This window comes from Gossypium arboreum, chromosome 5 (genome assembly GCF_025698485.1).
Source record: "Gossypium arboreum isolate Shixiya-1 chromosome 5, ASM2569848v2, whole genome shotgun sequence".
NCBI classification, from domain to species: Eukaryota; Viridiplantae; Streptophyta; class Magnoliopsida; order Malvales; family Malvaceae; genus Gossypium; species Gossypium arboreum.
In genome coordinates, this window is record NC_069074.1 from 15,212,754 (window position 1) to 15,233,959 (window position 21,206).

The following is a 21,206-nucleotide window of genomic DNA, read 5'->3' on the forward strand; positions in this document are numbered from 1 at the left end:
ACAAAAGTAACAAAGTAGTGTTTTCCTCCCAACGAAAGTGTTTTGGAAGGCCCCACACATCTCGAGTGAACATATTCCAAAATACCTTTTGTATTATGGATAGCGAGGTCAATTTCACTCTCTTTTGCTTTCCCGAACACAATGCTCGCAAAATTTTAATTTGCAAGCCTTTGCACCTTTCAACAATCCTTGCTTTGCCGAATTTGCAAGGATTTTTCACGGCATGTCCCAACTTCATATGCCACAACCGCATTGAGTCCAATTCTTTGTTACCTAGGAAGGCAATGATCGCTCCAATAACTGTACTACCTTGGTAGTAATACAAGTTATTTTTCCCGATGCCCTTCAATATCACAAGTCGCGCCAGATGTCACTTTCAAAACCCCATCTCTCATAGTAACAACTGAACCATTGGATTCCAAGGCTCCCAATGAGATGAGATTTTTCTTCAAACCGGCACGCATCAACATCGCTTAGAACTCGGTTGATCCATCTTGATTCTTTAATTGGATTGAACCTATCCCAACAGCTTTCTGAGCATTGTCATTGCCCATATAAACAACTCCTCCATTTAGTTCTACTAAATCGAGAACCACTCCGGTTAGGGGACATATGATAGGTACAACTGAATCCAATATCCACTCATCCGAATGGAACGACGATGATGATGCAACCAAAGGATAATTGAGTCACGGTATCATGCTTTGCAACACAAGCATCTACAGCAGACTTTTCCCTTATTCTTGACTTTGGACAATTTTTCTTCCAGTGGTCTTTCTCATGACAAAAGGCACATTCATCTTTCCCAGTCCGGACTTTGACTTTGATCTCCCTTTTGAGTTTTCTTCCGAGTGTATGAACGACCTCGGACTACTAAAGCTTCTGTATCTCTGATTGAGTTTTTCTGTTTGTCCTTCTTTCTTTGTTCATAACTGTATAAGGCCGCATGCACTTCGCTCGAGATATATCACTCTCGCCATGAAGTAGAGTAGTTTCTAGGAACTCAAACTCCTCGAAGTGACCCCAACAACATCAAAGCCAAATCTTCATCTTTGAATGTCTCATCCATATTCAAAGAAATCGGTGACTAACGATTAAATTTGGTGATGTGATCATTCATTGTGGTACTTGGGACGTAAGTGAAGCGAAATCTCTTTTCTTCAAGTGGAGCTTATTTTGACTGTTTTTCTTCAAAAATTTTCTTCAAGTGCCACCCACAACTTATTTGCAGAAGTCTCCTTTGAAAAAGCATACCTCTGCTCTCGAGAAAGGCATGATCGAATTGTGCCACATGCCAACCGATTGATCGCCTTCCAATCTTTCTCCTGTACATCATCTGGTTTCTCTTCATCAATGGCAATGTCTAGACCTGCTGAAAAGGGCATCTAGAACCTCACTTTGCCACATACCAAAATGGCCCGTGCCATCAAAGATCTCCACGGCCAATCTTGCATTTGCAATTGTCGGTCTTGTCCACATGGACGATGTTGAAGCTCCTACACCAACCGCTTTTCTCCATAATCTTTCAATATACCTAAGGAAATCTTTTCGATGTGGAAGATCGGTTTAAACTGCAACCACAGAGCATACTACGATTAACCTTCGGCTCTGATACCACTTGTTGTTTCAATAGGGTCGGAAGCGTGTAAATTATTGTACTAAAAAATCACACAAAATTGCAATTATCCCATTCAACTTTAAACAAGTTGCTTGCCACTTTTTTTCTTTCGGTGCCAATTGCACCTCCCACCACCCACCATTTTTGACTTTTCAACACATGGGACTTAACTAATATGTGCGAAAATATTGTTGGTGATCTTCTTCAGTGATATGGGTCGTTCTAAAGTGTTTGGCGAGGTGTTGAGTGAAGGGTATAATAATTAAATAGTATTATATATTTGAATTTTGTAAAAATTATGTGTCTACTTGATTTTAATATATATAATATGATTTATATATTTAAAGTAAATTTTACAATAATTTTATTAATTATTTAAAATATTTAAATTTTATATATTATAATATTAATGGATTAAAATGCTACTTAAAATAATTTTTTATTTTGATACAATTTTAAATAAATTATTTTTACTTCTCAATACCATAAATAAAATAAACTAAAATTTTAATTTATTTTTTAATGTTAATACTAAATATTTGACAAAAAAGTACAAAATATTTTTCAACCACAATAATAATTTTAATGTAGCCATGAGTCCAATAAATAAATAGATTAGTGATAACTATAAATGGAAGAACCTAAATTCTTAATGTCCATTACAGATTTAAATTTCGTTCTAATTTAATAGTTACACTATGCAATAAGCATCTTCGAACTTTTAGTTAAGAGTTAAAATTATTTTTGAAGTATTTACTGTTAATAGTAGTGATTAATCGTTTTGTCTAAATGACTGATGATTAAATATGTTTTATTCCTATAAACGGGGATTGAATCCGTCCTGGTATTGTTTTTAATTTAATATCTTATGTATATAATAAAGCAAAGTTTAGGTAGAAAATATGAAGGTTTTAGTTTTGGTGGAGTTCTAAGCATTACCAATGAAGTTTTGATAAATAAAGCTCCGTTTGTTTCACTGAAAATAACTTTTAGAAAATGATTTATGGAAAATGATTTACTTTTGTGGAAAAGCTAATATTTTTTGGTGTTTGGATGAATCTGTGTAAAATATTTTTTGTTGTTTGGTAGATTTCTTAAAATATTTCATAAAAGTTGTTTTCAATTAAACAAACATACATTTGAGATTTTCTTATTTTTTCATCATTTAATTGAATTTATTTTTATCTATAATTTTATATTTTACATTGTTTTTGCATATATTAAAAATATTATGTTAAATTCAGATTCATTACAACGTCATTTTTAATTATATGATTACTAAATGGGTATTTTTATTTAAAATGTGACATCAACAAAATCGACAAAAAATTAAAGATGTCAACAATTGGACTTGATTTTTAAATTTGAAAAGTAAAGGGACAAAATTATTAAAAATAAAAGTACAAAGACTAAATTACAAATCATGAAGTGTATATAGACTTACGACATATTTTAACCTTTATACTACAAAACATTTATTATTAATATATTTATAATTGTAATAAATATTTATTATTAAAATATTAATATTGAATATTTTCAATAATATGTGAATAATATTATTTAAAATTATTGTTTTTAAAATTTATTATTGAAATAAAATTGAAATATTAAATAATTATTAAAATAATAAATTATATTTATTATATTAATAATTTATTATATGACTAAATATAAATAATTAAATATGTATGTTTAATAATATTAAAATATAATATTTTAAATATTTTAAAAATAAAAATAAAATTTATTATCAATATAATAATATTAAACTTAATTTAAGTTAATTTTTATATAAGCTCTTTTCCGGAAAATGACTTAATTTTTTTCAAAAGGGTAAGTCATTTTATTGAAAAAATTACTTATTTTACCTTGACCTATAAGTTATTTTTCGTTAACTAAAATATTTTCTATGAAACAAACACAGGAAAATGCAGAAAACATTTTCCGTAAAACCTTTTATATATAAACAAACGGACCCTAAGTAAATTTAATTTTTCGCAACTGAAATTTATTGGGTGCAATAAAGTTTAACTCGTGTAAAAAACAACTTTTATCTTTATTTTTAAATGTAATTATAAAAAAGTTGAAATAAAAATATTAAAATATTATATGAACCAGTATGAGTTAGTATGAAATTCTATAGACAAAAATGGATTGAAATACACTAGTATTAATGGTATTGATTGAAATTTATACTAAAACGAAAATTAGAATTTCTTGTTCTGATATACTATCGAAACAGGTGATAGTAACATGAAATTGACTTATCAAATTGCCCTTAATAAAATGGAGCCATTGTACTTCCAATAATTAATAATTTAATTTAAGTTGATTTTACCTTTAGTTAAATGAAATATTTGCAATTTTTAGAATTAATGATTCAGTTTAAACCGTCTTTATACCAAAATTTTAACTTTAATCCTTGTAATTTTTTTTATAATTTTAACTTTGGCTTCTTAATATAAAATTTTGTATTAAGGGCCAAAGTTACTCCATTGGTTCATCTTCTTCGTGGAAGGTTAAAAACCCTAAGGTCTAAACCTATCTAGCAACGTTTCAAGGTTTCTATATAAATAAATGGCATAAATAGAGGGTTAAAATGGGCTGCAGATGACGGTTGTATAGAGTTAAAAAAAGGTGGGGTAGCTGCAGCAACTGGGCGGATCTTCCAACGATGTAGAAACCTATATCCAAACAAAGAAAAAGGATACTTAGATCATCTATGGGTAAACTCCAAGGGAACAAAATTTGGTATATGAAATGCCATGGAAGGGACAAAGAGGAAGTTACAGGGTTCAAAATATTACTAGTACAAACGGCAACATCAAATATGGCTCCAAACAATGCTTGAATCGAGGACCGCATAGAGCGATTTCACTCCTAAGATCTCTCATGTGTTGGGTGTGGTTGGACTTGGATCCTTCTGGGCCATGTATGTACCCATGCTCACATAATGACAAAAGCGAAAAGTATGGTTGCTAATTGTTTAATGACGATTCCTTTTTTCTCAGCTCTTTTGACGATGCTTCCAAGGAGACCTGAAGTTTCCTCCACATGCTTTGCTTTCAACTACATTAAATACACCAGCTCTTTGGGAACTTGTTGAGTGGCTTTTGGGTTTTACTACTTTACTAGAAAATAGTATACCCAAAATCTGCTTTTGACCAAACAGGAGTATATAATTAAACAAGAGTAACCATTAAAAAGATATTTGGAGTTGAAATTTTTACAATATTTTAAAATTTTGTTTGACAGAATTATTAAACGTAACAGGTACACGTGGGTTCTCAATAAAAAAAGTTTAAAATCAGCAGCCTGATGAGCAAAAAGAATTCACCATGTTCTATAAATTAATGCATCCGTCAGTATGGTCCTGTACTATGGTGTAGGTACACTGTCAAAATTTAATAGGTTCACACAATATAAAAGCTATTAATGCAGTGTTGGGTTAGTATGTATTAGTAATTTTAATTTCGTAATATTTATATAATTGATATAAATATTGTTATCAATATAATAAGGTGTAAGTTTGACTGTATTAAAATATATATTTTTTTATTTATAAGTTAAAAAAATTATAAATAATTTTAAATATTATATAAAAGGAACATATATGATCGATTACATATTGTATATACATCCTATACAATATTGACCATCATGTTGCTTTATTGACATGGTAAATGTGATCAATGTGCAGTTGCAGTATAAGAAAAATCTATTGAATGAAATTCCCAAATTTTTTTAAAGAAAAAGTTGAATTAGAACGGTAGTTGTGAATGGTAACTCGGGGGGAAAATAAGAAATAGACGGGCCGTGCATCAAGAACCCGACAACACCCAGTCCTTGGAGAAATGGGACACTCCAAATGGCAAACGCATTGGCAGTTGAAAGGGAGCTTTATTTTGGGCTCACACCAACCATTCCTTCATCTGCTTCTGTTGGTTTCGTGTAGGAAATTGCCAGGATGGCTTTTCCTCTATTGTACTAAAAAAACCGCTTCTTTTGCGCTTAACAAACTTCATTCATTCATTCAATCACCTACTCTTTCTTTTCATTTTTTTTTCTCTCAAAGAAGCAAGCAAAAATTTTAGGGAGCACAACTCCCCCCCCCCCCCCAAGTTTCGCTGTTCAGTGACAATGGCGATTGTGAAGATGGTGATGGCTGTGGTTATCATGGCAGCGTCCCTCGGAGGGAAATTGGGTGCAGCACAAGTGCACCATGTGGTCGGAGGTGACCGTGGGTGGGACGTTTCCTCTGACGTGGCATCTTGGTCCTCCGGTAGGAGCTTCAGGGTTGGAGACAAAATTTGTAAGCTTTTACTTTACTCTTTCTTTATAAACTAGCTTGCCATAGAGAAACACGTACAAGCCCCTTTCAACTTCGATGATAAATTGATTGTTTTGTTGAATGAGTAAAAAGAAAAACACTAATACGGTAATCTATCATTGTTCAATTTTGTTGCCTTTAGTGTGGAAAAAAGAAAATCAAAGCATCATAAACCCTAGCATTAATTATTCGTATCGAACTATGAACTCTTATTGTAAATTCGGGTTACAAAAATATTGAGTAAAATAGAAATAAGTTCTCCTATAACCCATCAAAACCCAAACACTCTTAACCTTAATCTATACTAAGATCCCACTGTTGTTACTTGAATATATATATATATATATGAAAGGATCGAGCTGTAAAGCTGGTGAGATCCATGATTTTAATCGGCACTATTCTCTTTTTTTCTCTAATTTATTTTCGTTTTTTTCTACGATCTTTTTTACACTGATGCACAGGGTTTGCCTACGCCGCAGCACAGGAGAGCATTGCTGAGGTGAATAGCCCGGAAGAATATGAGTCGTGCGATGTGAGCAACCCCATAAGAATGTACACGGACGGCATAGATGGCATCCCACTGGATGGGGAAGGGATCCGTTATTTCGTAAGCGGCAAGGAAGAGAGCTGCAAGAACGGTCTAAAGCTACACGTGGAGGTGATGCCTTTTGGGAACCCCGAGCCCGAAAAGCCCAGAGTTGCAGTGGCTGCTGCGGCGCCCACCACTCCTTCTGGATCAGCCCGGCTTTACGGAAGCTCCGTGCTATTATTGGCTGGGTTATGGCTTTGCTATATGGCTATTTAATTGTACTAGTTATGTAGTTATGACCTCTCTGCACTCTTTTTCCTCTTTAGACTTTTAAAGCCTAGTGTTCTTACCTTCTGCTTTATATTGTTGTATGAGAATCTACTTTAAATTTCAAATTATGTGTATCACTTGATATCTTCAAGAATTGAACTTGAAGGACCATAATATTAGATTATGGAAATGTTGCTTCAGTGGTAGAGCCCTTAAATTTTCGGACAAAAAATGTTCAAACAATTAAAACATGGACATAGTTGATAAGTAGAGGTGTACGTAGACTGGGCTAGGTCAGGTTGGCTTTAACTAAAAATTTAGCTTGAGCCTAATAAATAGGCTTAAAATTTTACCAAAGTTTGATCCGGATAAAAATGTTAAAATTTGGACTTGAACCGACCGTCATATTAATTTTATATTATTATTTTTATATAATTTTAAAATATATATAATACATAAAAAAATACTAAAACATTAAAAATATTTTTCAACAAATCAAAATAAATTTTAAAAAATATGTATACTTAAATAACACTAAAATAATTACAACTTAACAAGCAAATCCTCCAAAATAATAACAAAATTAACAATAAAATAAGTTTTATACAATATCCAAATAATAACAATAAAATAATAGCAATATAATAGTAAAATGGTAACAAAATAGGAGAAAACAGAAGAAAATAATATTAAAATATATATTTTTTATCATTTAGTGAATTTGGGTCGGACTAAGCCCGAGAAAAAATGTCTTACCCGAGGCTTGACTTTTCTTTTAAATAGGTTTATTTTTTTGTCCAAGCCCATTTTTCGGGCTTATATTTTTGCTCAAACTCTCTCACATTTTGGGTGGGCCTTCAGGTCGAGCTGGGTGACCCGACCCATGAACAGTTCTATTATTAAGCATAATTCCTTCATAAATATAAATTGATAATTGATAATTGATAATTTGGATATTAAAATTTGTGCTCCGCTCATGTTCTTCGGGTTTAATGTTTTATTTCAACTTTATTTAAAAAATAATAAAAGGTTAATATTTAATATATTGATAATGCATTTTTATTTCATAAATAATTCTAATATTTTTTAATAATTTATTATTTTCATATAAAACATTTGCCAATCCCATGAATTTTTTTTATCTTTTATTACCATTTCCAGATTGTTTTTTTTTTTAAATCTTTGGTCACATCCAAAGGTTATACTTGGATTTTGGAAACCATGGTTACAGCAACAATAAATTTTAATATGCAATTATATATATATAAATTTTAATTTGATATAATTATAAACTTAAAACTCTAATTGTGATTTAAATAAATATTTAAAATTTTAATTTTAATTTAATTATATACATTTAAATAAATATATTAATTTATATTTATATTGATAAATATAATTATTTATGTATGTAATATATAAATATAAAATGATGGTAATAATTTACAAGAATTAAATCAAATCAAAAGTTAATGCATAGTTTTGAGATTTAACCCTTTTACTTAAATACTTATTTTTGTCAAATGTGATATTTAAATTACATATTTTATTTTATTTTATCTCAAATTAAGATACTAACCAATGAAAACGTGTAACACCTCCTAACCCCAAACCGTTACCGGAACGAGGTTATGAGGCATTACCGGATATATCAGACAACTCACTAATAATTTACAATTATTAAAAATTTTCATAGTATAATATAATAATTGAGTCCCTATCTTGAACTCTCAAAGTTCAAGCACGTATTAAAAGTAGAACGGGACTTGTTCGAATATTCTGAATTTATTTTTATTTTTATTTTTTATAAAAATTTCGGCAGTATTTCTGCTTATTTTTACCTAAAACCTCCTGCAAATTCAAACTAAAACAACCAGCACCAATTTTTCACATTCATATAACTAATATTTATATCATTAACATAATTTCAACTTAATAACTATCATAGCATCATTCAAAATTGATTAAAAACTTCATTCATTTAACAACTTAATGTTCATGTATCAAAATATCATATATTTTTCTTACCATTTCATTTAACCATCTAAATCTTATAATTCAACCTTCACTACCCAAAGTAATATGCATATTCAAGTGACTATATAACACCTATGTACATGCCACCTTTACCCAAAAGAAAAATATACATCACCAAATTTGTGTTGGAGTCGGGAATATTCTGGATGCTAAACCGGGACACTTGACTTCTACTAACCTGCGCACGGAAACAACCGTACGCTGAGTATGGATATACTCAGTGGTATTACTATAAATCAAATTATATCAACAATAGTAAAAACATAAATATTTAAATACCTAAAAATTAATGTCATATGTACTAATTCATAAATCAATGTATTTTCTCAAATTTAAATTTATATCACTTATGAATATACATTTCATGCTTTTATCTTATTATCACAATTCCAATTTCAGTTTGTAATTCTTCTCATTTCAATGCCTCAAATTCACATTTCAATTTTTCACCCTATTAACGTAACTCGGACTTTGGCGGATACACGGATCCAACCAAACACACCAATATGGCACCCAAGGCCTCATCGGATAGTTCAAGTAATAGTTGACACCCAGTGTCTCATCGGCCTAGCCGAAGTAAAGTTGGTACCCAGTACCTCATCGAATCTATCCGAAGAAATATAGTGACACCCAGTGTCTCATCGACTCGAGGTCGAAGTATCCCTGAACACTTCCAATCCTATGGCATGCCAACTATATCCGACTCAGCCCGACTAGTTAATAGGGTACTCAATTCACTTTCTCAATCCTATATCACTTTCAATTCACCATTCAAATCACCAATCATTTTTCAATCAATAAGCTTTTCAAATAATTACATATTCCACAATTCACTTATTCAATTCAATTTGATTCAATTTGCATCACTTTCATTTTCACTCAATATTCATATCAATTTCACATACTTACCTCAAGTCTTACTTACCATACATAACAATAAAAAAAATTCAGCAATCAATAATAATTAAAATTCGAATTATAGTAATACACACCGTAATTCTCCCGTTTTAGTCCTCGATGACTTTCTCCTTTCCTTTCGATGCTGATGCTTCAGGTTCTTTGTTGGCTACGAAAATAATAATTTATAATCATTAATACAACATGATTCAATTTAATTCATGAGCCTAAACATGCAAATTTAACCATTTTTAATGTATATATATAATTTCACCATTAAGCTGTCTACTTGAGTCATTGTTACTAAATTATTTATATCTTGAGCTACGAAACTCCAAATTAATATCCGTAAATTTTCCTTAAAACTAGATTCATATATCTTCTAACCATAAAATTTTCAGAATTTTTGGTCTAGCCATTTAATACAGTTTATTCGTTAAATACTCCCCTGTTATTTCATTTGACAGTTCTGACCTCTCTCTACTAAAAATAAATTATCTCATTGTACAGAACTCGAATAAGGTTCTTGTTTATTTATTTTGAAACTAGATTCATTAAGGAGTTCATATATATAAATTACACTCCATAATAATTTTTGTACAATTTTTAATGATTTTTCAAAGTTAAAACAGGGCATCTCGAAATCACCCCAAACCAGTATTACAAAACTCCAAATATCTCTTGCTTCATCAATTAATTGCTTACACTGTTTCTACTATAAGAAACTAGACTCAATAAGCTTTAATTACATATTTTTTTCATCCTCTAGTTCAATTTATAAAATTTTTAGTGAATTTTCAAAGTCAGACTATTGCTACTTCCCAAAACTGTTTTGATGTAAAATGTTAATAACCAAATTTATAACACCAATTCACACCTTATTCCTATTCAAATTTCATTTAAACTCAAATTTAACTATTAAATTTTCAACATATTTTCTTAATTCCGAATTTTCCTCAACTTAATCCCTAAAACACAAAACTTATAGCTTACTTTGCAATTCAATCCTTATATCTATTCTAACTTGAATTTCATTCAATTAAACCCCTATTTCATCATTTTATTCAACATGAACTTTGTTTAAAAACCTAAGAACTTCCAAACTAACAACTTAATTTCATCAAAAACTTGTTTTAAGACTTCTAAAATATCAAAATTATGAGAAAAAGACTTGATTGAGCTTACCAATTAACTCCAAGCTTCATAAACCTTATTTCCCCTTTTCTTTCTTCTTTCCTTTCTTTCTCCCCTGTTCTTCTCTGTTTCGTTTGCTTTCATTCTGTTTCTTTTAACTTATTTGTTTCTTTTATATATAATAATAATATAATATATTATAATATAATATACTTAATTATTAAATAAATATATATATTTTTAATCAATAAAATCTTTGATATTTTCCAGTTAAACCGCCTCAGCTATAGGAAATGGTTTAATTACCTCTTTAAGTCCTTCTAATTTTTTCTTTAATCTATAATTAAACTTTTATCCTTATTCAATTTAATCCTTTTTACTAATTACTCTAAATTAAGCTAAATTTACTTAATTAAAACCTAATTAAACACACTACTAGACTCATAAATATTTTTAATAATTATTTTCGAACTTATTTCACTAAGATGGAGGCCCGATAACACACTTTTCTGGTGCCCACGGATTTTAGGTTGTTACAAAACACATGCAACACGTGTTAAATTACTTTATAAAATGAATAATATATTTTTTTAATGTGATAAAGTTAAAGTGACAAATAAATAAATATTTTCAAAACAATATATTACTTTACAAGAAGATATTATCTTTTATTATTGCACACTAAGTTAAAGACTTAACTAATGAATAATATCATCTCAATTAAAACTTTTGTGTAGTAATCTTTTCTCGATTCGTTTCTTTGTACCTAAAGGAGGCCGTATAAAATTTAGTCATTGCTGTTTTATTAAGTAATTTAATTAAATTTCAATAAAAAAGTAATTATAAATAAATTGATTTAAATAAGAAATACGCATCATGAACAAACACAGTTGTAGAAATTAAATTTTGGTAAAGAATCATGGTTCTTCTGTTGCTGTCCCATTTTTCATGTCACAAAAAGGAAGAGGCAATCTTTAATTATTTTATTTTATTTTTATTTTAGCACATTAACTAAGATCAACTAAAAACCGAGCAGAAGAGTGTGGAAAATAATTTTTATATATTATCAAAATAAAATCATTCCAACCGGACACTGCGATTATCTTTCTGGTCATCTCCTTTTGACTCTCGTTTTCTCCCCTTCTCTCGGCTTCTGCTAGTCTGCTTCTGCTTCACCTTTGCCCCTTTATCTGCAACGCCGTTTCGTATACATTCATGGCTTTGGAATCATTCATTCAAGTCCTTCCAGACTCCCACTTCTCCATCCAAAACCTTCCGTATGGAGCTTTTAAAGCCCATCGTACAGCACCTGCCCGTCTCGCCACCGCTATTGGTGACTATGTAGTAGATCTCTCCGAGATCGCCAAAGCCGGTCTTTTCAACGGCCCTATACTCGCCGCTTCCGATTGCTTTCTGCAGGTTCGTTTCTCAATTCTCCTTCTCTTCACCTTGAGAGGTAGCTCAGTTCATAATTGGCAGTTATTACATAAATTGTACAAGTAAAGCTTCTTGTTTGAATCGTAACTAACCATAAAATTGGTAGTTGAAATTATCGTCGTAGCCTAATTCACGTTATTAATCACATAATCAAGTTGCGAAATAAGATTATGAGTTGTTGATGTTGCCTAGATAATGAAACTCTATATTATTATTACTTTTTTTTTTTTTTTTGTTGAGAACTTTAAGCTAAATCAATTTCTTGCTATTTGGTTGGTTTTGGTGGTGCCAGCCTACTCTGAACAAATTTTTGGCGCTGGGACGGCCTGCTTGGAAGGAAGCTCGTGCTACTCTTCAAAAGCTTTTGTCATGTATGTTAAAGACTTACTTATCCTCTTATCTTTTTTTTTTTTTTTTTTTTTGGTTTAAACATGTAATGGATTGAGGTTAACTGGTGAAGATTATACCAATAGGCGATAGCATGAGCTATACTTAATATTATTGAAGTTGCCGTATTTTGGTCCTTCAAAAGCACAATATTGTTTTCAACTGAAATGAAAATACATTTCTGAGATATGGAAGGGAACGGTTGACACTTATTGGATCTTGCAGCTACGGAGCCAACCTTGCGTGATAATGCAGACTTGAGGCAGAAGTCACTTGTGCCGATTGTAAGAATATACACATAAGTTCCAATACAGGATCTGAATGAAGATGTTTGTTGTTCAATTTCCTAATGTTTCAGTTTATTCATGCTTCTTTAGAGCAAGGTAGAAATGGTTATTCCTATGGAAATTGGAGACTACACAGACTTTTATTCATCCATGCATCATGCAAAGAATTGTGGGACCATATTTCGTGGACCTCAAAACGCAATTCCACAAAACTGGTATGCTGATTTTTAAAGTTTTGACAAATAAACAGTGAGAACTTGTTTGAATGAAAAGCTTTATATATCATACCTTCTCTCACTTGGAAGCATGATGATTGTGCACTATTCAGGTTCCATCTTCCTATTGCCTATCATGGGCGAGCATCATCTATTGTCATCTCTGGAACAAACATTAATAGACCAAGGTTAGAAGTTCAATAACTTGTTCCATATATTGCAGTTAGTGACTGGGATACTAGAAGAACTGTCCACTCAGCTGTAGACACTAACTGGCTTAATTCTATATCCTTCTAGGGGTCAAGGCTATCCAACAGGTCAATCTCCACCATATTTTGGACCTTCATTGAAGCTAGATTTTGAACTTGAAATGGTCAGCATTTTGTTTTACTGTCATGTTATTGTCTCATTTTACCTTGCTATAAATTTTTTTCTGACATAGGTTCTTACCAAACTGGCAGGCTGCTGTGGTTGGTCCAGGAAATGAATTAGGGAAAGCCATAGATGTTAATGAGGCTGCAGATCATATCTTTGGACTTGTCTTGATGAACGACTGGAGTGGTATAATTACCTTTTGTTGCTTCACTTCATCATCCTCATTTTCCCCCCTTTTTGAATACCATATTTAATACACATTTGGTTTTGGCAGCTCGAGATGTTCAAGCATGGGAATATGTTCCTCTTGGACCCTTTCTAGGAAAGAGTTTTGGTAAGACAATGTATTCCTGCTTTTCTTTTGAGTTAAGGCTACAAACAGTATGTCTAATTACTCATGGCAAATCCACAGCTTATTTTGAAAGGGGGACCCAAATTAATGAACAAGATAGTAAGGAATCAATATATAATCCAATATAAGGGAATGAATCTCTTAACCATCTTAATTTTGGTGAGAAAAGATTAGATAAATCTGGGGAAGTCATGGATTCTACTGGACTAAAAGTAGGTAGGCTAGTGAAGATTGTGCATGGGCTGTATCTTTTCTTGAGCCCACAGGTTGTTACAGCTTGGATTTACTTTATTTCCATCATCTTTTAGGTACTACAATATCCCCTTGGATTGTGACACTTGATGCTCTTGAACCTTTTGCATGTGATGCTCCTAAGCAGGTAGGTATCTATACTGGGGGTCTTAGATCTTAAAGCCATTTGAGTTTCTATCTTTTTTCCCTAATTTTCTTTCATGGTGGTTCTTTTAGTGAACTAACTAAAACTGCATGTTCTGCATTTCAGGATCCCCATCCATTGCCATATTTGGCAGAGAAAATATCCAAAAACTATGATATTGAATTGGAGGTAGAATCCGGCTTACCTCTTGATTTTCAGTATTTCACTAGTTATTTTATTGGATGTTTCCTGGTTTGATATGATGTGTTTGTAGTATCATGAATTTAAGTTATTTTCTTGCTATTGAGTTACGGGTGCTTAAATTTTATAAAATTTTCAAGGTGAACTTGTTTCTTGATTCTAGGTTCAAATTAAACCTTCTGGACAAAATGATTCATGCGTGGTTACTAGAAGTAATTTCAAGAACCTGTAAGGGATTCCACTTCACTGCTGCTCTTATTCTTTTGAAAGTCCTTTCAGATGATAGCTGCCTTTTCCCTTATGATGTCACGAAAGAAAGAATCAAATTGTTTCATTATTTGATGTTGGGAGAAAATTTGAGTATTTTTTGAACTTGAAGATGTTGCATCTCTTGTTGTACTTAATATGCTGATTTGTTGCTTTTCAAATATATGCTGATTTTTGTTGAACTCTTGTAACAGATATTGGACAGTGACTCAACAAGTAGCACACCACACAATCAATGGTTGCAACCTGAGGCCAGGCGATATCCTTGGAACTGGGACCATTAGTGGGCCTGTATGTTTAGTACATTACCTTTCATTTTTGTATCCTTTTTCATTTGTATGTATGTATCTACCAATCCACACACAAACATGCACAAGTAATGAATCTGTTTATGTGTTAGAAATTTCTCAAACTTAATCAACTGCTCCTAGCCTCTGGTGTTCTTTCAATGCACTGAATAAGACAGCCAAATGGGTCTTTGGACATTACATTTGGCCATTCCCTGAGAAAAAGCTCATTTAAACCAATTCTCTTAATTATTTATTGCAACTACCTTTAAAGCAAAGTATGAGATGGAAGAGTTGCATTGATTTTTTTTTGGAAAACTAAGAGTTGAGTTTTTATTGAATAGAATGGTTATGCTACTGAGAGTTGGGTTAAAGTGATGCATGTAATCCTTCCTTGAATATTCCAATAGTTTTCTGTATTTATGTCAATTGCCTTGGATGAAGTGAAAAATAACTGAGAGTCAGTTCTGGTATAGTGTTGATCATGCTGCTTGTTTGGTATGTGAGTCACAATATGATGATTATTCGGTCATACTGTGTCTGATGTTTTTTATTCTTCAAGCAATAACTATAAATGAGTCTGGTACTGTTTGCTTAAAGTTCAGCCTCTTATATTTTGGGCAGGAATTTGAATCATTTGGATGTTTGCTGGAACTAACATGGAATGGACAAAAACCATTGCCATTAAATGGGACAACTCGAAAATTCTTAGAAGATGGAGATGAAGTAATCTTCTCTGGTTGCTGCAAGGTACTTCCTGTGTTCCACATGGTTTTTAAAACTAAGTTGGAAACTCATTTATCTCCCTATCATGCAATTTATAGATAGGCTCGAGTCTTTGGCCTTGAAGGAATTTTAAACAGCTGAAATAAAACCACAATATTTTAGGATCTTTCTGGTTCTGGGTTATTGGTTGAAGTTTTGGTAGTGATGGGATTTAAAATTATGGAATTCAGAAGCTTAGTATGGTGGGGTTTAGAATCTAAGGTTTGAGCTCGAGAACTTAAATTTGTTTATCTCCAAATCCGTGCTGAAAGTGAAAGTTACCATATAGAACGTGGAGTCATTTGATGTTAAAGTCATGGTCATGTATTGTTTCCCAAAATCTTTTACCTCCAATAGGAGGAACAGGAATATGTGGAGTAGTATAGAGTGATTGATTTCTGAATTATAAATTGCATACAGGGAGATGGTTACAACGTTGGTTTTGGAACCTGTGCTGGTAAGATTATCCCACCACGCGATTGAGGAATCACGTGCCACTCACTCAAGTCGTCGTTGATTTAAAAGAGATCTTACTGGGAATTCAGAGAGCTGATGAAATGGTGTGTTTGTTGTATATGTGTTGATTGATCTCTCCTACGATGTTAATATAGTTGTAGTACTTGATGGTATGCTGGAACTTGGGTTTGCCCAATAAGTAATAATATTTACTAGCTAGCAGAGCCAACTTTTTTATTTATTAATTTTTGAAGGAAAACTAAGCACTTAAACACACTAGGGCTATATACTACAGTTGAAGTTGAAGGACCATTCGTTGGCTGGTTGATTCCATACCTCAACGTGACACATAAATTCGCAATGATCAAACCACTTTCACATCCCCTACATTGAAGTCTACCTTTGCACTTGAACCCTTTCCCATTTCATTTATTTGAATCCCTCATCCACAGAGCCAACGCAAATCCTACTTCTTTATGGTAACTATATTTATAGAGTGAGATAATTCGTTACGCAAATTTTCACCAAATATTCCAGATTGATGGGTCATGGAGTTTATGATTTGGGTACAAAAATCCATTTTCCTTCATATATTTTCTAGGTCAAGTTGCCTAAAGTGTTCCATTAATCCTGAAAAGTGGAAACTAGATCATATAAATTGGAGTTGATAGAGAAGATTAATTAAGATGTAAAAAGAATTATTGAAAATTCTTTATTTAATTAATACTATCATTAAACATATGGTCTTTGATAATTGATAAATACTCATAAAATATTTTTATTAATATTTGTCACTATCATGGTCTAATGACTTGTAAGGTAGTATTATTTTCTTAAGTTATGTGACACAATTACAGTGAGTATAATATTGATATCGTCCTTTTTTACATTCACCAATCCTCCAAGATTTTGTCACTTTGACGCGTCTTTCCTTTTGCATATCCTAATCTAGGATCTCTTCATATAAGAATCTCTTTTGCAGCAGTAGTACCAGGAAAAGATGACAATACCATACCCCGGTTTGACATGATCCAAGAAAGTGGCATTATTTACTGGTCAGCTAGTTCTCAATGACTCCATGGAAAGAGATTTTTTATTTTAAAGAGCAAATTTTGTATAACATCCTTCAAACATTGGTTCGAGCTTCTGATAGTGCTTGGGAAACCCATCGCATGGTGGGCCTAGATTTTGGTTCAACACATATACAGGACACAGCATGCCTCACTATAGAAGCAACTTCCAGAGCGGTTTCTTCATCTGCGGGAGTTCGAATACGAGGGTCTAGTATTAGTTGTATATCCTTTTGATCCAAACATGAATTCAGAACAGAAACAAGCTCCGCTGGATGTTTCCCCATCATCACTTCCAAGGCCACAACACCAAAACTGTAGACATCACATTTTTCCGTCGCGCTAACTGTGTAAGCTAACTCTGCATCCACCACCAAAAAAAAAAAAAACCTATCAACCCTTCAGTTTAATTTAAATAACTTCTATATCTGGATGCCAGAGTCGGAAACTTGTAAGAACCTTCCATGCCAATCAGACAGTTTAGATACAATAGAGAAGCAGAAAATGGAGTGCATAGAGAGGCTTAAATTACCTGGAGCAACATATCCTAATGTGCCTGCAAGGACTGTTACATTAGACGAATCGGAGTTCAGAATCTTAGCAGTGCCGAAATCCGAAATGCAGGCCTCGTACTCATCATTCAACAATACATTCTTGCTTGATATGTCTCTATGAATTATTGACTGTACGCAGTCATGATGCATATAGGACAAGCCATTTGCTACATCCTTCACAAGTTTGATCCTTTTGCTCCACTCCAATTCTTTGGCTTTCATATCATCCCTTAGCACATCAGCTAGGCTTCCTCTCTCGATATAATCATAAACCAGGAACTTGTGCGGCCCGTGGCAACAAAATCCGTAAAACTTGACTATGTTTTTGTGGCGTATTTCTGTTAATGCTCGGATCTCGTTGGTAAAACTTCTCAGTTTCTCCATCTGTTCCCCGCCCAGACACAATAGTTTCTTGATGGCCAGAACAGGTCCTAGTGTTAACTTTGCTTTATACACTCTTCCACTTCCACCAGACCCAATACAATACTTTTCATCAAAACTCTCGGTAGCTTCGATTATATCTTCATACACAATCTTCCCGTCGTAGTTCAAAATCGAGAGTGGATTTCTGGCCTCCGATACCATAGCTTCCTTCGACTCTCTGCTCCTTTTTGCTCTTCGGGAGAGTGCATACAGAATAAACAGGGCTAAATAAAGTATCAACCATGATAAAGAAGCACTGACAATGATTATCGGAACATTGTGATTTTTCTTATGAGTTTCCTTCTCCACTGATGTATTACTGCAGGGCTTCAAACCTAGGACTTCACCGCATAGGTTTTTGTTGTTGCTGAATGCGGCAGGTGAAGCACGGCGAAAGAACCCACTGTCAGGAACCGGTCCTTCCAAGTCATTGTACGAGAAGTCAATCGACGTTAAGCTAGTCATTGTACCGAATAAAGAGGGGATTGAACCTGACAGCATGTTGTGTGAGACGTTTAAATGTTCCAACATGGTGAACTTTGCTAGCTCGGGAGGTATCTGCTGTGTGAGCAAATTTTGACTAAGATCAAGTGAACCCTGCAAAGCTAGAGAACCAAGCTGGAATGGGATAGACCCATTGAAATAGTTCTTTCTCAAGAACAAATTATGTAGCTTCAAGCATTCACCAAGTTGTCCTGGAATTTGCCCATTCAGCTTGTTTTCTGAAAGATCAAGATCCTCAAGACTCGAGAGCTTTCCAATCTCAAGTGGCATCACATCTGATAATTGGTTATTGCTCAAGTTGAGGAAGTACAGAGAGGTTAATCTGCCCAATACTTTTGGTATATTTCCAACAAGTTGGTTCGAAGAAAGATCGAGTACCGCTAGTCGATTCAACTTGCCGAATTCTTCAGGTATCTCTCCTTTGATCATATTACCAGCAACTTTTAATTGTTCCAGGTTTCTGCATCCTCCCCATTTAGCTGAAAGCAACCCTTCCAATCTATTGTGGCTCAACTCCAAGTAATTCAGATTCGGATAAACTCCAAAGTCTCGGTCCAAAGATCCCGAAAGCTGGTTGTTGTGGAGCCGTACTCGGACGAGGCTGGTACAGTTCCGCAAGCTCTTCGGGATGGGACCTGTAAAGTTGTTGAACGCTGCAGTGAAAAGCTGAAGCTTTGCACCTTGACAGACTTGTGGTAAGGGACCTGAAAAGTTGTTTTCACTCAAATGCAATTCTCTTAAAGAAGTGAGGTTTGCTAATCCTTGAGGTACAAAACCCGAAAGCCGATTCGTGAACAGCAGCAATTCAACAAGAAGATTACAGTTGAGTAAACTATGAGGGAAGGTTCCAGAAAACTCATTCTGGTGTAAAAACAACATTGTTAATTCGGTCAAGTTACCAAAAGATGAAGGGATTGGACCTGAAAGATGGTTTCGATGTAAAGCCAAGGCATCCAAGTTTGTAAGGTTCCCTATTGCTGATGGAACAAAACCATGGAAATGATTGCTAGACAAAGCTAGCTCCACGAGGTTAACAAGCAGGCCAATTTCCGAAGGAATCATCCCAGTGAAGTTGTTGTTGTGGAGCTCAAGAAATTGAAGCCTGTTCCAGTTGGAGAATAATCGTGGGTCTAGCTCGCCGCTGATCAAGTTATTGCCCACATAAAGCAATGAAATTTGACTCAGGTTGGCTAACGAAAGAGGAAAAAAACCAGAAAGATAATTCATGGAGAGATTGAGGTGGGTTAGTTTTGAAAGTGAGCCTAGCTCGGATGGGATTGGACCAGAGAGAACATTGGAACTGAGGTTTAGACAAGTGAGGTTGGGGAAGTACGAGAAATCCAAGTTACTAAGATTACCTCTAATACGTGAGCTTGCAAGGTTAATTCCTATTATGCTTCCAGCATTGTCGCATGAAATTCCAAACCAGTTACATGGACTGGTAAGGTTTTCGTTGTTTACTGCAAGTGTCCATGTTTGGAGAGAGGATTGATTTGGGAGATTCTCTTTCCATCTAAGAAGAGCTTTTGCTTCCAACAGCTCCACTGCTCTTACATACCAGAGAGAGAGCAGTAAAAATGAAAAACGTTTCAGTAAGTAGGCCATTATTTGCTTAACGAATGATACGAGTTAACTCAGGCTGAGTTGTGAGACTACCTAATACCTACCAGGAAGACCCTTTATTTACAAGGCTGATAACTGAAGACTATTTTCTCATCATCATTTTCATGTTAGAAATCTCCAACTAGCTCCTTAAAAGTCAAGGACGTATGATATGGAGATTAATCCATGAGACCGTCACTAAAAATATTGTTTTTTCTAGAGTGGAATCGACGGTCAATACTTATTTTCTTGATATGGATTGTTCAAAATTGAAGATTTATGAAAACAAATTCCACCACTAAAATTGCATGGAATGGTGTTAATCACGTAACATCCGACTCTAGGAACTACTGCAATATTTAGCTTTAAATGCTAGGAAAAAGGAACTAATCGTTGGGAATGGCGCAACTCTGGGGTATTAATCACGGAAATATATTGTAATAATCAGTGCAAATGCCAATTGATCACAACACAAGCTTGCCATGTTTGTAGCTTTCAGTCTCTTTGCCCTTCCCTTAAGCTGGAAGAAGAAAGAGAGAACACGTACATGCATGTCAAGTCCTCTGCAAATATGATCAAATATAGTGGGGGGGCTCTTTCAATATTTAAAAATATTTGTGTTCATACATGTGGATGAGGATTTATCATATAGACCGGTCTGTTTTCATCGTAGACTTGGGCCTTAGATATGGCAAAGCTAGTTTCTTGTTCTCCATTCCTTACGTTAGGAGAAAATTTTAAAGAAAAATTAGGCATGGCAAGAATTTTATCATGGCTTTGATTCAAATAAAAATTGATGTATTTGAATTCAATATGTTTGTTCAACATTA

At 33.4% G+C, this 21,206-nt stretch overlaps 3 protein-coding genes and 1 long non-coding RNA gene across 4 annotated transcripts; 2 read left to right on the plus strand and 2 right to left on the minus strand.

Moving 5' to 3' along the window:
• The first annotated feature begins 5,481 nt into the window (after positions 1–5,481).
• Positions 5,482–6,940, plus strand: LOC108450378 (mavicyanin-like). The gene is made up of 2 exons (XM_017747972.2): positions 5,482–5,933; positions 6,413–6,940. The coding sequence occupies exons 1-2, from the start codon at positions 5,762–5,764 to the stop codon at positions 6,754–6,756; spliced, it is 516 nt and encodes a 171-aa protein (XP_017603461.1). The 5' UTR covers positions 5,482–5,761; the 3' UTR covers positions 6,757–6,940.
• A 1,770-nt stretch (positions 6,941–8,710) lies between these two features.
• Positions 8,711–10,988, minus strand: LOC128293280 (uncharacterized). The gene is made up of 3 exons (XR_008283451.1): positions 10,870–10,988; positions 9,780–9,853; positions 8,711–8,965 (listed from the first exon to the last, which is right to left on the minus strand). It is a non-coding gene; the product is annotated as an uncharacterized LOC128293280 (long non-coding RNA).
• Positions 10,989–11,689: 701 nt separating this feature from the next.
• LOC108450044 (fumarylacetoacetase-like) lies at positions 11,690–16,452 on the plus strand. The gene is made up of 14 exons (XM_017747473.2): positions 11,690–12,237; positions 12,548–12,626; positions 12,868–12,926; positions 13,020–13,144; positions 13,258–13,332; positions 13,442–13,517; positions 13,606–13,705; positions 13,794–13,853; positions 14,180–14,250; positions 14,374–14,436; positions 14,612–14,676; positions 14,910–15,006; positions 15,627–15,752; positions 16,188–16,452. The coding sequence occupies exons 1-14, from the start codon at positions 12,034–12,036 to the stop codon at positions 16,248–16,250; spliced, it is 1,263 nt and encodes a 420-aa protein (XP_017602962.2). The 5' UTR covers positions 11,690–12,033; the 3' UTR covers positions 16,251–16,452.
• Positions 16,453–16,921: 469 nt separating this feature from the next.
• On the minus strand, positions 16,922–20,289 carry LOC108450986 (MDIS1-interacting receptor like kinase 2-like). Its single transcript, XM_017748737.2, has 2 exons — positions 17,826–20,289; positions 16,922–17,654 (listed from the first exon to the last, which is right to left on the minus strand). The coding sequence occupies exons 1-2, from the start codon at positions 19,999–20,001 to the stop codon at positions 17,350–17,352; spliced, it is 2,481 nt and encodes an 826-aa protein (XP_017604226.2). The 5' UTR covers positions 20,002–20,289; the 3' UTR covers positions 16,922–17,349.
• Between the last annotated feature and the right edge of the window lie 917 nt (positions 20,290–21,206).